At 33.9% G+C, this 17,400-nt stretch overlaps 1 protein-coding gene across 4 annotated transcripts in view; it reads left to right on the top strand.

Moving 5' to 3' along the window:
• sev (receptor protein-tyrosine kinase sevenless) overlaps positions 1 to 16,676 on the top strand; it is a 157,334-nt gene extending 140,658 nt beyond the window's left edge. For 3 of the 4 annotated variants that reach the window (XM_083123832.1, XM_083123834.1, XM_083123836.1), the window contains 6 exons: positions 1,059 to 1,253; positions 3,281 to 3,519; positions 3,993 to 4,184; positions 5,675 to 5,829; positions 10,449 to 10,499; positions 13,776 to 16,676. In XM_083123832.1, coding sequence (XP_082979958.1) covers positions 1,059 to 1,253; positions 3,281 to 3,519; positions 3,993 to 4,184; positions 5,675 to 5,829; positions 10,449 to 10,499; positions 13,776 to 14,551 — 1,608 coding nt within the window. In that variant the 3' untranslated portion in view covers positions 14,552 to 16,676. The remainder of the gene's footprint in view (positions 1 to 1,058; positions 1,254 to 3,280; positions 3,520 to 3,992; positions 4,185 to 5,674; positions 5,830 to 10,448; positions 10,500 to 13,775) is intronic. The other variant, XM_083123833.1, reaches the window with a different exon arrangement.
• Positions 16,677 to 17,400: the final 724 nt, after the last annotated feature.

Below are 17,400 nucleotides of genomic sequence, written 5' to 3'. Positions count from 1 at the left end.
TCCATAGCAACTCTTGGCAACGCAGCGTTGCCAAACCCTTAAGAAAATGCTACGAACTTATGCACCAACCCAATATTAACTTAACAGGATTACAATTAAGCCATGTAGTATTTAATTTAAACAATATTAATGCAAGTTATCGCCACACCCGTACCAACATGGGTATGTTGTTAATGCTCACTGTTGAATGGATGCAGAATATGAAACACAAACACTTACAGAGACCCTTTCTTCTTGTTGTTTTCAAATTGATATTCCGTAGCTGCAGTTCCCATTGATTTTGTTAGCTGGTTGGAGACTAGCCTCACTGCACAATAAGTACACTGTTCGATTCTTAGTGGGTGTGCTTTGCACAGTTGTTTGTATTCAATTTTAAACTCTAGGTGTAGTCCCAATTAGCCTATCTGAGCATAAACTGAACTTAGGGAAAATTCACACTGAAGCGACACATGCTGCTTGAGAACAAGCCAATCAGTACCAATGTTTCACACCGCAGCGACATGATAGGCTGCACAAGCCTATTGCTTGTTGCTTCAATGTGAATTCTCCCATAAACAAACAAAAACAGTAACATGGCCAAGCAGCATGACTGAATTACACCAGAACAAAATATTTACACAAGAAACTATTTGAGTTGCTGCACTTGATTCATCAAGTTAACTCCAATAGCCCTAATGTAAAACATCCTAACGCCAAAGAACATATGAAATGCTCGGTATATAAATGCTATTTTCATAGATAAACAATGCTGGTAGCACACATCTTTTTTGGTCATTAATTAATTTAGTTATAAATTTCTTTAAGTTTACTGTCTAATGGTGTACATGTTGTGAACAGTGATATAAAGAGTATAATATAATCATTATTGTTATTGTTTTTAAGTATTACCTGCATAAATTTCAAAAAAGATTTTATTTATTGAATTATTTCTTGATAGTAAATTTAACAATTCAAATTCTGATCATGTAAAGGAACTGTGAATTTGATATGTTCTCATTATAAGAGCTAGTATTCGATTTTGAGCTGCAAGTGAATAATTGTTAATTCTTTCTCTGCAGACATTACGAAAGGGAGCAACAGAACAAGAAAAGGCAGAATTTTTGAAAGAAGCTCAGCTTATGAGTAACTTTAAACATGAACACATTCTTCAGCTGCTTGGTGTGTGCCTGGACAATGATCCTAACTTCATTATCCTTGAACTTATGGAAAGTGGAGACTTACTTAGCTTCCTTAGATCAAGCAGACCACTCATTGTAAGTAAAATAACGGTTATTCAATAAATCACATTTTAATGTCAAAGCATTTTGAATAATACAGGTTGATCCAATTATCATATGCATCTGCAGAGATGACTGTGGCCAAGGCCAGTCTAGTTCCACAACCTGCGACATGCAGTCTGAATGGAGAGGCATAGTTACATGATCAGTGCCATATATGTAATGTCTGCAGTGTGGTGTTGCATATTGAAGGGATTCCAGGTCATATTTCCACTATCAGAGGGCACTCAGGCAAAAATCTCTCAATAATCTTATGACAGCCATTGCTGATATCAGTATAGGGCACAGCTTCCACAAAAGGTTTTCAAAATGATGAAATGTGCTTGCACCTGTATTCAAGGTCAAGTTATATACAGTAGAACTCCGATTTGACGTTCCTGGTTTTACATTTTCCCGCATTATACATTCAATCTTCATGGTCCCAACAGACCATAACACTATAAAAATTTCCCAATTTATGTTATCTAACCCGTTGTAGGTGAAAGTTGTGCAAAGGAACATTTAGGTTTGTTTTTGTTACATTAGACATGCATTTCCTTTTATGAACATTGAGTGCATTGATGTGCATGTTAATTGGATCACCCTTTAGAAAAAGTATATTTAACGAAGTCTCATTAATTAAACAATAAATACAAATTATGTAAACACTGCTGAGGGTATTGAGTGGTTGACTCAATAATGTCATCAAAGGTTCCAGGTTCAAGTCCCAGCAGGGTATTCATTGTAAGTATCTCTTCACCAATTTCATCTAATCATTATTCACCCTTTCATTTATGTAATAATTTTCATTAATTTACCATATTTTTATTTCCTTACTATTTTCTCCTGGTTATCTACACATCTACTCACATAAGTTATAATACTATTTTTTAAAATTTTTTTAGACATATTGGTTTTATAAATACGGAGAAACTAGTACTCATTTTATCCACAAAACTTTTTTCTTTTGTTCTATTAATTTCAGTGGCCACTAACACCATCCACCATACTAGTTTCTCCGCATTTATCTACTACTGTGTCTCTCTTCTCCTCATTATGAATATTAATTTTAGTTAAGCATTTTTTCACGTATGGAGTATGTATTGAACTGGCACCTTTTTCCAGTCCAGTATTATAAACTGAATACAGTCTATTTTAACCTGCGATCGGTCGCAGGTGAGCACTACACTCACTTTAAATTTTAATGAAGTGCCACTTTAACAGTATTTAGAATAATGGCCTGTGGTGCTCTCTAGCTGACTTTTAGAGTTTCAAGAGCGACCTGATCACATCTTTATGAGATGACGTAAACTGCATTATTAGAGAGAACATTGTTGTGGAAATAGTGTTGTCAGAGTGAGCGCAGAGCTCACACACAACCGATTACGTTATGTATTTTTTATTTACATTTGCTCATTATTTAGTCAATAGGTCTGTCCTGTTTCTAGTGAGTTTTCGTACTTATATGTTCTTGTCATGTTAATAGAAAATTTGAAAAGTATTGCAGTGATTTTATATCACATCAGATTTCTGGAGATCAGATGTTGTCACTTTCTTGTAGAATAAGGACATTTTACTTTTTATACAAGCATCACATCTGTTTTCTGTACGTATATTTTCCCACTGTTACTTCTCATGCACATTTAAAAACAACCCAACAAAGTCCTAGCAAATAAATCCTCCAGTTCTGAATTTATGAAGGTAACGCAAAGTAAAGGAATATTGTTACAATTACTCACGTAATTTTAGTAACACATTACTAACACAAGTACTGAACAAGTAAGTCATTACTTGTGTTATGTGACTTCCCAATGCAACTGATACTATTAACATGCATGTAATTTGCCCAAACACTTTGCATGAGTTAGAAATTAAGAATATTGTTGTGTATGCTTATATATCAGAAACCTATTTTGTGCTCATTCACACTTCAGTACGTACCAACTTATATTTTTTAGATAAATCATAGGCTTACTGTTGAGATCGAACTTGATTGTTAATTATTGCATTTTTTTCTGTTGCAGTATACAGCAAATGCTCTAACTCTCCTTGATCTGTTAGCAATGTGTGTGGATGTTGCTCGAGGTTGTCGGTACTTAGAAGAAATGCATTTTGTACATAGAGATCTGGCCTGTAGAAATTGCCTTGTCTCATCAAGTGATCCCCGCACACGTATTGTAAAAATTGGGGATTTTGGTCTAGCGCGTGATATTTACAAGAATGACTACTATCGGAAAGAGGGAGAAGGTCTTCTTCCAGTCAGGTATGCCTGATTTATTCAGTTACATTTGAGGAGTGCACTATGCATAGTTTCTCTCCAGTTTGCTTGTTTTAATTCTCACTAATTCAATTAAATTATAAATAATATAAACAGGATTGTTATTTAAATGGTAATGTTTTTCAGATGTTTGAATTTAACTTGCATCCCATAATTTTACTTTAATCTTTTCTTTATTTTTTTTTGTTAATTTGTATATGCATGAAGATATGACACAATACCAGTATTGGAAGTTTTTCCAACATGAGTTTTATTTTTGAATGGTTAAGAATTTTATAGCACAGGGTTTTCAAATGAATGGCATTGCTTTTAAAACTAGAATTATTTGTTGTAGAAAATGAAGTTTGATTTACGAGTAAATGAGAGGGGCAATCATTACTTATAACTCTGTTTAGAAGAAATACAGAACAGTGTTAATACATGGAAAACCTATGATTGACAGTATTATAATATTTCAGATGGATGGCTCCAGAATCTTTAGTAGATGGTGTTTTCACCAGTCAGTCAGATGTGTGGGCATTTGGAGTACTCATATGGGAAATTATGACCTTGGGACAGCAACCATATCCAGCAAGAACAAATCTGGAAGTTTTACACTACGTTAGAAATGGTGGTAGACTTGGAAGACCAAACAACTGTCCTGAAGACCTGTGAGTAATAGTGTACTCAGTACTACTTGAATCAGTCACGGGAAAATACCTGTTGTTAGTATATTACTGATATGAACCTAGTTTAGTCACTTATAAGTTACAAACATTTGAGAGATCTTCTTTTTTCAAGCAATCTACCAATGGTATGCAAGATCAGGAAATATATTGATGCAGCTAGGTAGCTGTGTATAGCTGCATTCTAGGTTTAGCTACTTCTTCATACTAAAGTCTAGTTTACCCAGCCCTCTTTGTCATTCTTTTATATTCATAAGATCTGAAGGGCTAAACTGTTGTTAATTTAATTTTGTATTTGATTTTTGTTATTTAGCGTTGCTTTTCTTCCGCTTTTGGCTAATCCTGACGATGAGGATGAGTGATCATTACAAGAAATTGATGAAGGGACACTCACAAATAACACCCATTTCCAGGATTCGAACCAGGGAACTTTGGTGGCATGTCCGAAAGTCAGCCAACAGGCAAGATGTACATTTTGATTTTCATTTTTTACATATGTACATTAACTTCCAACAGGTCGGTTGACAAATGGAATGTCTTTGCACCTTGTAGGCTGTGTGGATTATTTTATTTTCATAAGTTGGCAACACTGTTAGGGAACATGTGCTTTCGTTTACATAAGGTCTTAAGTTCTATGATTTCCACCCGACTGTAACAGTGCTTAAAACACAATTATCTCCTCATACATACACCATGATAAAAAGTAATCAAGCATATCATGTAATACTAATGGTCAGCAGTCTGGAATATGTTTTCACTACTTTCACATTGACGTGGTTGATTGAATGAGTTTGTGTTTTAAGTTCACTTTATGCACAGTAAGGCTAATCGGGACTGGACCTACAGCTTAAAGTGAGATCCGAACCACTATGAGCCTCCACCGGGTATCGAACCCTGGACCCCTTACTTTGAAGTGGTAACCAACAGAGAAACCTTGAAAGCACTGTTACGGTCGGGACATCTGGGCTCACTTTCTGTGGAATGGCTATGATGCAAAGCTTCATACACAATTACATCATTTTGTTTTACTGCATAGCATTTTGTGTACATTTTGTTTTCTTACTGTCACTGTAATTTTTCAAAATAAAAATATTTTGGAACTCTCTTGAAACCAAAATTAAAAGTTCCTTAGAGTGAACAGATATCCAGTTTAACTTAATGTTAAGAAATTGTGACTTACAGGACTAAGTTGTGGAAATGGTTGTTGGGAGGCTAAAGGTTGGCTTGCTAGCTCAGTGATAGGGCACTGCTATGAAATGTCAAAGACCCAGGTTTCATCCCTGGTTGAGTCACATTTTCCACATAAATTTTTAGTAAGCTGTAAGCTATTTCATATAGCTAGTTCAGATGTACAGTACTTTAGAAATCTTCACTTCAAATTCATGGTCATATGTACACATATATCAACACTATTTATTAGTGTACGATATAGTAATAGCAGACAACTAATAATACGTATCTGTGATTTTCTTCAGACACCAGTTGATGATGAAATGTTGGAGCTACAATCCAGAAAATAGGCCAACTTTTAAGTATTGCTTAGAAATATTAGAGGACCTTAAGGAAAAATCAGTAAATGCACCCTTAACATCAGTGCATAATGGTCATTACATTGGAAGAACGAGGAATGGTAAGTAGAAATGCTAACATGTGGTGGCTTGCCTTTGTTTCACATTATTTTGTTATTCTCTTTTTCTAACATAATATCCTTTCATAAGACAAAGGATACCACAACACAGCTAGAGATTAGAGGATAAGGAAAAGGGGTACCCATAAGGGTTTTTGTTGAACATAATTTCAGGGTGGCCACTCTAGGACCATGATAAAAGTCAAGTATAATTCCTGGTTTTCAAGGTGAACTTACCAAAAATTCAAGGGTACAAGCAGATGTTTTCTCCATTTCAACATTACGTATTACAGCCTCTCACCACCTAAATACACAAATAAATTAACAATATAAAGGGTCTGTGTTATTGCAATGTGCCCAAAAATTCTAATTTAATTCAATTAAACGGTATATAAATTTAAAATATTCCATTTTAGGTGTCATTTCACACACTCAGACTCGAAATATATCTGCAAGCACAAGTCACAAATGTTACAGGATATACAAATCCATGAAGAATTGTTAATTGCATAAGAATTTCAAACTGAAATTTACCAAATCAACCTCAATATATCTTATCTTCCGTCTGTTAGATGTTCTGCAAAGGACACTAACAAATTAAAATAATTGAGAGAATTTTGTGTTATTCTCCACACAGCCTTATTTCCCTTCCTCGATAAAATTTGAAACTAAATTGTGAAAAAATTGCATCAGGGCATTTATAAATTTGTGTAAATTCAATGGGATTTGGATTAATAAAAGTTTCAATTTTTTACGTCTACGGAGAAAAATTCAAGCAGAATTTATGCAGAATTCTCGGAACAAATAATTCACGCAGAATTCCTGGAATTCATGGTGAGTAGCTACCCTGAATTTCCATCCATAGAAAAAGAATTAAAAAAAAGGGCAAGCAAGAAGTTTATGAAGATTCAATAATTATTACCATTTTAATTGTAGTTTGAGTTTTAAGTTGGCTTTATGTACAGATAGGCTAATCAGGACTGGACCTATAAAGTGGGATCTGAATGACTATATGCCTCCACTAGGTATCGATACTGGAACATCTTGATTACAAGATGTTTGATTGGGGAGGCACTTAAATGTAGTTTAAAGATTATATATGTATATCATTAGGACTCGGAAGTTGATAACAAATCATCTTTTTTTCTGAACCTTTGAAAACAATGCTAAACCTGATATCAGTCCATTTCCCTTCAGTTAGAAGCAGAAAACATAATTTTTATGTTGCATTTTTTTGCATTTTCTGGCCTTTTTTGGTTTTAAGGTCATTTGTCAGTATTTCTTGCCGTATTATTGTATTTTTGTTCATTTTTGAGGCTTTTTTTCCTCCTCCCTCATTGTTTCGTGAATTTTAAATGCATTTTGATAGCATAACTTACATATTTAAATTTCCTAACATGGTCCGTTTAGCAAATTCACCATTAATCGAAGATAAGGTCAATGGAAAAGTACAATATTATTTTAACTGAAATGTCTGGCAATTAGTTTATTTTGCTAAATTTATTTTTCCTCCAGAAAACTTGAAATACTTTGTGTGAAGCGTACTTTGAGGTTCCCTTGGTGGCCTCTGCTCTATTATCGCTTTAATCTGTGGTTTTAAAGTAAAATTAGTCACAATATTAAAAAAAAAAATCTGATTTATGCGAACACAATTGTGTTAATCGTATTTGCAGATGCTGGCCGACTACTGTATTGTGGAAGGTCCACTCTGAAAGGAGATGTATGACTTGTACATCCAGTGTACATTATGTAACCTTGAAGTAAAATTAAAGAAAACTACATTAGCACTTAATTGCTTTTATCCCTTTGCTTCAGTAGTTTAAAGCACCAAACAACGGGTTTTTATTGAATTATTCAACTACTGTCTCATATATTTATGAAAAATCAAACTTTTATTTTCAGTGAAAATTATTTTTAAACTATTAAGTAATTTTTTAAGAATTTTAAGGTCATTTTTTACATGTTTTAGGTCATTAACTCCCGAGCCCTATATATATCACTTACATATTTGTAAATGATACTTGATTTATTACTAGAAGAATTAGATCTGAGGATTGTTTCAAAGAGACATTCAGTATACACCTTCAGTTTGTTGGAGCACTTCAGATAGGAGCATTCACATTATCTAGGCTACATAAGTAATTAGTTTCCTTTCATTTCTGGGCCTCCTTCATACAGTTTGCCACCTTGTAATGTAGAGGACCTTGGCTTGATCTCTGATGCAGGAACTATGCACAGTTGTTCGAATTCCAGTCCTGATTAACCTATGTGAGCGTAAAGTTGACTTAAAGAAACTTTGTAATTTTTTACATTTCTGATTATGGACAAGTTAACAGAGAATGCATATAGCATCTTTCATTCTAGGCAGTCATTTATATTGCTGATAATGCATTAGGGACAATTGGATTGCATTTTTTTTCTACATAGCAACTATTAGCATGAAACTATTGCATCTACAGTCAAAGAATGCTAATATTAATATACATGTATGAGACAAGTGCATTGCATTGCATCATTATCAACTCTAAAGAAATAAAGTCATCTTCCTTATCACATATGCCATAAATGCATGCAAATTTCAATTTTGAGTTCAAAATTGATGATTGTCTTACAGAAAATGTGAAAAGAGCATCTGTTTATTTTCACAAGTGGTTATGGAAAGATAAGGTGGGGGAGAGTTTACAGCAGTTTAAATTCTTGACCAAGTAAAAGATAATAATTTTTTCGACGCCATTTTACTTCAAGAAGCAGAAAGAGATGGATAAAAAAAATCAGAAGTAATAGTCATTCATAAGTAAGAGTGTGTTAGAAAAGGAAAATATTAGATCAATATGTAATGTTTTCAGTAAGTTTCGAAATTTTGTTGCAATTCAGATTGCATTTGCACATCAGGATCCTTGGCTTATTATGCTAACAACTCTCATGGGTCAACCATTTATATTTATTGTATGGGGTAGGTACAATAGCATGGACATATTAAATGTTTATTATTTGTTCAAGGCTTGGGCATGGTCCCTATTTTTGTTTTGTTCTACTACTTGCTAATACTAGTTGTCAGAATAATAGTGTTGCAAATGCTATAACACCGAAATGTTAATTGTTGGAAAAAATGCTTTTGTATGTGCAGTAATGTAAACACATTTTCCGTGCATTCAAAATTACAAAATAATGAATAATTTGCATGAAATGCAAATTGTGGCCTTTTTCATGAATTTCACACATTTTGCTCTTACAAAAACAAAAACAAAATACTGTGAAGATACATCATTTCTTTGTGTTTTAGGCTTTAAGAAATAAAATGTACCACATTTGCGTGTGTATAACGTGCTCATTTTCCAAAATTTTATTCCAAAAGGAAATTATGATGCATGTTATACATGGAATAATTCTGACAGATACATGAAACCACGTGTAAATGGATGTTTCTCACGATTTGACACCTTCTATTGGAACGTTTTGCGTCAACGAGCAAAGCAGCAAGGTTCTGGTGGAAGATTGAGTGCACACCTACCATTACATGGAAGTTGTAACATTGGTATTTGTCATGTGAGAAATAATGGAAAATTCTTCTCAAAAATTGTTTTCAGTGCATGGCACTGTCACGAACAGGCCTAGGCCATGTGATATACAAATTAAAATACTAGTTTAAAAAGCCCAATGATGGTATGATTTTATGTATATTTGACGGAAAGGTGTGCTAAAATAAAAATGTGGATTTTGGGACAAATAACACCACAAAATCAAGACCCTGATCCATTGTCTAAATTTTTGCATACTGTATATTGTAATTACTATGTTTCAAGAGAGGCCCTTCTCTCACATTAGATGACCAAATTTCTCTCTTGATCAGATCACAGGTTTGATCCTCAGCACTAAAAAAAAATGTTCACCTTAAGATGATAGAAGATGAAAAAAATGGTAAAGCTACTCTGTGTAACATGCTATGAAGGGATATGGGGTGGGGGAACCCCACACATTCAGTCTCATCCAATTTTGGATGTGATGTGTTCAGCACCATCTTTGACTGCCTTTATGCCCACAGGTACTCATTTATCAGAGGCTGGGTGAAACCTAGAGCCTCTTCATGCAGGGATTTTGCTGGAAAATATTCCCACCTTAAATCACCCATTCCAGCTATCATACATGGTCTTCCACGTGATAACTGGATGCTCTACCAAACCACAGCTCTGATAGAAGATGTGCTCTCTTGAAATTTAGTGTTAGAAAATGTAGAAGTAAAATCTGGAGACAATGAATGTCCAATTAACACTGCATGCTATTTGCTAATAAGTATGTTAAAAAGGGTTAATTTATTCTGCAAAACTATCATATGCTTCGAGATTACAAAATTCACTAACTAGCAGATGTGGACTACATAGTCATGTCTAACAAAGTAACTGTATGTGGCATATTATCTAATCTTAACCCATGTGTGTGTTTTATTGTTCTTGTTCAATTATTAATTCAGTATTGGGGCATGATTAACTTAACGTTAATTAACTCAGGAGAATTGAGCTTTGATGTTTTGTGTTGCCTTGTTACTAACTTCCTTTACTAATTATTCCAGAATGTTGATATGTGCTAGTGCATGTTAATTTATGCTTGCTTTTATTTCTTGTTAGGTGGCATTGAAAACCTTGGCTTCTTTGAGGATGAAAACCATAATAGCTCAGGTACAACTAATTCTGCTTTTATGTTGGATAATACTGCAGAAAATGTCTTTGCATAATGTTTACTAAACTACTGATAAGGGATTGCCCATTTTGTGCATGTGGTGGGATATTTTTATGTGATGGAAAAGATAGGAAGGACTATCATTTGGTATATTAAAATATAGGGTTCAACTTAACCTGATGTATAGCTCAAAATCAAGCAATTCTTTTCTGTAATCTGGGTATTCTGTGAGGTGTGGAAGATATAATTTGACACCACTGTGGCAAAATTGTATGATGAGAACTAATTTCTTGAAAGGACAAAGTTGCAATGTAACACCTATGTTCAAAAATTCACACCTATTTACAATTATACTAAATTTGATTAAATATTCTATTATTGATATTTATAGGTGTAGGAACATAATTTAATTTTAATTATAAACAAATCATTTTAAAATATCTTTATTTTTTCAATACAATACAGTAAAACTTCTCCTAACAGACACCTCTAAATTACGGACATTTTTAAATTCCCTGGCAGAAATACATGGGGTTTAATGGCAATATTACTTCAGACACTGAAATCCACCCCCCCAATGCAAATAAAACTTCTTAATAACGGACAGCCTGAAAGAAAACGATCGCAATTCCTGGAATTCAATACAACAATGGCCAGCATTTCGAACTAGCACACATTGTTTCATGTTACACCGAACGTATTTCTTTTTAAAAGTGCAGACAGTAGACAGTATTCTTTGTGGTTATCTTGAGAAGTGATGATACAAATCTAAGCAATTATAATAGAATAAAGCGAGAAGTTAACCGCACGTTTAGAAGTAAAAAAAGAGATTACTTGAAAAGCAAAATTAACGAAATTGAAACAAACAGCAAAAATAAAAATATCAGAGATTTATATAAAGGTGTAAATGAGTTTAGAAAGGGGTGGCAACCTAAAGTAAACTTGATAAAAGATAAAGACTGTGATTTTCTAGCTGACCCAAGCGATATTCTAAATAGATGGAAGAACTACTTTAATGACCTTTTAAATGTCCATGTAGGAGATAAATCAGAAGTAAATGAAGTCCACACAGCAGAACCTTAAGTTCCAGAACCTAACTTGACGGAAGTTAAAGATGCTATTAAAAGGCTAAAGAATAACAAAGCACCTGGCATTGATTTAATACCAGCTGAGTTAATTAAATATGGTGGAAATTCATTAATATGTCAAATTCATAAATTAATTTGTTTAATATGGAATAAAGAAGAAATACCTCAACAGTGGAAAGAATCCATAATTGTTCCTGTGTTTAAAAAAGGTGATGAAATGAACTGCAGTAATTACCGTGGAATTTCTCTACTCTCAACAACATACCAAATATTGTCTAACTTTATTTTAACAAGACTAACACCATATGCTAATGAAATTATAGGTGATTATCAATGTGGATTTAAACGTAACAGATCAACTACAGATCAAATTTTTCACATCAGACAGACACTTGAAAAAAAGTGGGAATATAATCAAAATGTCCATCAGCTATTCATTGATTTCAAAAAAGCATATGATTCGGTCAAAAGAGATAAATTATATAATATATTAGTAGAGTTTGGAATACCTAAGAAGCTTGTTAGTATGATAAAAATATGCACCAGTGAAACAGAAAGTAAAATTCGTGTGGGTATTAATATGTCTGACAAATTTACAATTCATGATGGGTTAAAACAAGGAGATGCATTATCTCCATTGCTCTTTAATTTTGCCTTAGAATATGCTGTTAGGAAGGTAAAAGAAACTAAGAAGGACTGAAATTAAATGGTGTGACTCAGTTGTTAGCATATGCAGACGATGTAGACTTACTGGGGGATGATGTGAATACAATTAAGAATAATGCTAAAATATTTTTCAAAACTGCTAAAGAGATAGGTTTGGAAGTTAACAAAGAGAAAACTAAATATATGCTTATAGGCCGAAACCAAGTGTTAGGTAATAATCAAAATCTAATTATTGATAACAACTCCTTTGAACCAGTTTCCAAATTCAAATACTTAGGAGTAATATTAACAAATGAAAATTATATTAAAGAGGAAATAAAAAGTAGGCTTTAATTCAGGAAATGCATGTTACTTCTCTCTTCATAAACTTTTGTCTTCTCGTTTAATATCTATGAAACTAAAAGTTAAAATATACAAAACAGTAATTTTGCCTGTAGTATTATATGGGTGTGAAACTTGGTCCCTTACATTGAAAGAGGAACATAAATTGAGAGTATTTGAAAATAAAATCCTTAGGAAAATATTTGGACCTAAAAGGGACGAGGAGACAGGTGAGTGGAGAAGGTTACATAATTTAGAACTACATAATTTGTACTCATGTCCAGATATTATTAGAATAATTAAATCAAGAAGACTTAGGTGGGCAGGCCACGTGGCACGAATGGGAGAGGAAAGAGGAGTTTACAGGATTCTTGTTGGGAAACCTGATGGTAAGAGACCTGTAGGAAGGCCAAGACGAAGATGGAGGGAAAACGTTGAGATGGACCTAAGGGAAATCGGTAGGGATGGAAAAGAGTATATAGATCTTGCTCAAGATAGGGACAGATGGAAGGCCTGTGTTGCTGCAGCCATGAACCTTCGGGTTTAAGAAAGTTAGAGAGTTAGTTAGTTATCTTGAGAAGTGTATGTCACTTCTGCTACGATGTCACAGAAACGCAAACTACTGACTTTAAAGGAAAAAGTTGAAGTCGTCAACATTATGTTTGTAAAATACATACTGTAATATGCTTATCCTATTGTGTAACATCCTACACTTTTTTCTGAATACACTTCTTAATAACGGACATTTATTTTTTCCCCTGGCCTGTCTGTTATTGAGAATTTTTACTGTATTAAGATTAATTTGCTGTTGTGTCTTCATAACTTTTTACACTGGAGAACAAATCCCAATATCAATAGAGAATATTGACAATTTATGTCTGTGTAAATAATAATTATTGTTATTTTATAAAAAGAAGTGAAATTAACCATGTGGGAATAATCAAACAATTCACTATTTCAGCAAAATGTCTGTATATGTTGTCAGAGATAATTGCAATAATTTCTTTGCCTTGACAATGTTAACATTCAAATAATAATAATAATATATACAGGTTTCATTCATGCCATAATCTATAAACAGGAGCTCTTAGAAATAATTTTTCGAACTTTTCATCTGAGCTATACAATCTGCAAATTATTGTTTGTAATCGAAATTGAAACCTGTGATTTCACAACTTCATTTTATATATCCTTCAACAGGGTCCTGGAAAACAAACAGCAGTGGTGAAAGCCAGAACAGAATTATATATCCACAAAATGGTCGAGTACCATACAACACACCCGAGGACAGCGAGAGGAATTCAAATGACGAGAGTATGTCTACTGCTTCCACCTTACCCATCTCAGCATCACAACAGCCAAGTCCAGAAGAAAACCAAAGTGCAACATCCAGAAGAAGCATAGGCAGCGGAACCACTCCAGACATACCAAAATACTTGGAGCTCATCTACGACAGTGATGCGGCACTAGGAAGCGATGGCTACGAGGTTCCAAGGTCGCTACAACAGAGCTTGGACGAGACCAGCAGGAGCAAGTTAGCGAATACTTTTACCGACGCACCCAGAACTCGTACATTCTCAACTTCATCCACGATCAGCAGTGATAGTGTATCTGCTTCGTATCAAAACATGCAAATGAAAAACAACCCGCCCACGGAGAAACAGAACTTGGCTGTGGATTCTAGTGTAAGTGCCTACAGCAAACCTGTAAGAAGTACAAACTTTTGGAGGGAGAAAGACTTAGTCGGTTTACAGCAACTTCTTCCTGCAAGCAAAGAAATGGACACGGAAGGTCGTGATGATATTGACAGTGCTCAGGGGCATTATGGGAAACCGAGTTACTGTAATGTTGTGAAACAGCCATTGCTAAATGGCCTTGGTGAGTCATCTACTCAAGAAAATGAAACATCATCGGAATGTATGTCTGAAGAAACAGTTATGACTCTTGATTACGCCCCGAATACCTCAATATGTTAATACACTTCTTTCTTACTACTTCTTCCAACATCTTGTAAGAACATTTTCTTGTTTGATATTTGAAGAAATGCTATAAAGGCCAGTTAAGTCGGTGCTTTTCCTTTCGGCATTTTACAAGATGGAAATGTAACAACTATTGTTGTGTGTATTTTGTACAAAAAAGCAGAGTTTTGACAGTAACCATTTGCAAACTCCTGACTTAAACATAACTTTTACTAGTAACCATTTGCAAACTCCTGAGTTAAACATAACTTATACTAAGTACAAGCAAGCATTTCAACAAGTTGAAAAATTGATGACTTTTATGTTGGCAAGCTTTTCCTATCTATCATTAAATTTTCATCACGTTAAATATATAGCAAGTTTTTAACTGCTTTCTGCTCTACACGGATGTCTTCTTGAATGTAGGAAACTCAATTTGAAGTGTCAAAATGTGGATAAATCAACAAGGAAACACCGCAAGGTATTTGATAGGTTTGATAACATCTTTGGAAAAAAATATAACAATAAAAAAAATATTTTCCCAACCTGCCAAAAAAACATTGTGTGTCACTGACCCAAAAATTAAGTTTGATCCTAATACTAATCTAATTTCTAAACTTAATGGCATTGATTAATAGCCAAGATATCCTGTGAAATATGAAAATTCCTGGAAAGTTGATTCCATACCAAAGAAAGATTAATTAAATATTAATTTGTAACACAAAATCCTAGATACATTTTTACATATTTGTATATTATCCTTTAATTTTGAGCACCAGATATTCTACCATTCAAAATTAATTTTAAACAAGTTTAATTATTTCTGAAATTATTCCAGCATGTGGATATTTAAGGCCACACTAGACCTTTGGCCGATGTCAGTGAAGCAGTTTCCAAAAATTCGTCTCCTTTTGAAAACCTGCTATGATATTCCAAATTCTGAAAAACTATGTCTGCTTCAAATTCTTTCTAGATGTCACATGAATATTTATGTGGGTTGCTTTAGCTATTTGCAACAGTTTTGTGATTATGTAAGCCCATTTTCTATCAGAGATACCTGGACAACAGTGAAAGCAAATCGTGCAAAGATGCACCTGTATATTCTAGAAGGAATTCTAAACAGATGTAATTTTTTTGAATTCAAAAGGAGAAAAAGGCCTTTGCTGGCACAGGTCAAGGAAATATTGAAATGGCAATGTCTCCTTCTATTCACTTAATAATTCCTTCTCCTTAGCTCTCTTCCAAACTAACTCACGTGATGAAGATTTAGAGATAGACAGAAGAAACATGTAAACAGCTTTCAAACCAAAGTGACGAGCAACACTCACTAGCAACAAACCTTCAGAAATAAATGCAACCATTTTCATCAGAGCAACTTATGTTTCATGTGTTACTTGGGTATCCTCGGTTTGAGCAGTTTTTTTATAGTCTGTATCACGTTTCCTCAGTCTGTTGCTAGTTGACATGTACAATGAATGCATTTTTACAGACTGGAGGGAAAGTGCCTGTCCTGGTGTAAAACCCGTCAAATGTCAGTCATCTAAAAGCTGCATTTTTAGACTGAAGGGAAAGTGCCTGTTCTGGGGTAAAACCTGTGAAATGTCACTTCAGTCTAAAAGCTGCATTTTTACAGACTGGAGGGGAAAGTGCCTGTTCTGGTGTAAAACCCCTATGTCACATGTCACTTTAGTCTGAAAACTCCCTAAAGCAAACAAAATTTAAATTTGTTGTTTATACATCAAGGCTGCATTTACCATTCCTGTATTTATTTTCACTCGACAATTTGCATAATAAGAGACACTACAGTATTTGTGATACACATTTAGTTAAAAGTAAAATAAATTATACTCTACAGGTATTTAGATTATGAGGCAGATTGTTACCATTTACATTTCTACCAAGGTGTACAATTTCCCATGCTGCCTTAGCCTTAGGGCTATAATGTTATAAGTGCACAAAGATTGTTAAAAGTGTTCAATGTACATAGATATTGCATCGTTTTCATTATCAACTGCTCTGCAGTTAAATGTACACTTCTTTTACATAATGTATATATGTATCTGCGACTCAAAGAATTCAATTTTTGTACAATTGCTTTTGTATATTTAATACAACCTGCAACTTGTTGCCTTTTTTTTTTTAACTTTTGACTTATTTGTCATTCCATGAGAAAATACTTTACACAAGTGTAGTTTACTATTTTTTTTAGTCTTGCAAGGTGTACATAAAATAGTGTTTTGGTTAATTGAGTTAATAAATGTTGCATATTTATTAAATAGACAGGATAAATTTTAAGGGAAGATGTGATTAAAGAGTAGGAGAAAGCATCATTGGCAATCATTAAAAGGTTATTCCAAAATTCACCTGCAATTCAAGAATGGTGAGCTTTAGATGAAACGGAAACTACGAGGAAAAAAAAGAAAGAGGTATGTCACTGAAAATGTATGTATTTGTTGATCTATAGGAAGATATTTTCGGATTTCTGGCATAAACAAGTTCATATATTTACGAGAACCTGATTCTTTTAATGTTCCAAATAATTTTATCTTTATACATAGTATTTTTACATTATACATATTTTGTGCACACACGGAGCTTGGATTACATATTCTCAGTCTGATTCCAAGATTCAAGAATAGGAATTCTGACAACATATAATAACTAGAGAGATGCTCTTCAAGAACCAGATTTGTCATGATATATGTTACAAGGTATTGTAGGTTTCCTTGGTATAATCTATCAAACAACTTCAGGAGGAGGGGGGGGGTTACCACACCTCACACCGTTACTGGTTAGATGATCTCCCACCTCGGCAAGTAGAAGTGAGGTCCGTAGGTAAGATAGGCCCTGGCCCTCATGGGGACTTA

This window comes from Lepisma saccharinum, chromosome 6 (genome assembly GCF_977018435.1).
Source record: "Lepisma saccharinum chromosome 6, izLepSacc3.1, whole genome shotgun sequence".
Taxonomy (NCBI): Eukaryota; Metazoa; Arthropoda; class Insecta; order Zygentoma; family Lepismatidae; genus Lepisma; species Lepisma saccharinum.
Note: the sequence above shows the minus strand (reverse complement) of the source record. Positions and strands in the feature narration are given on the sequence as shown.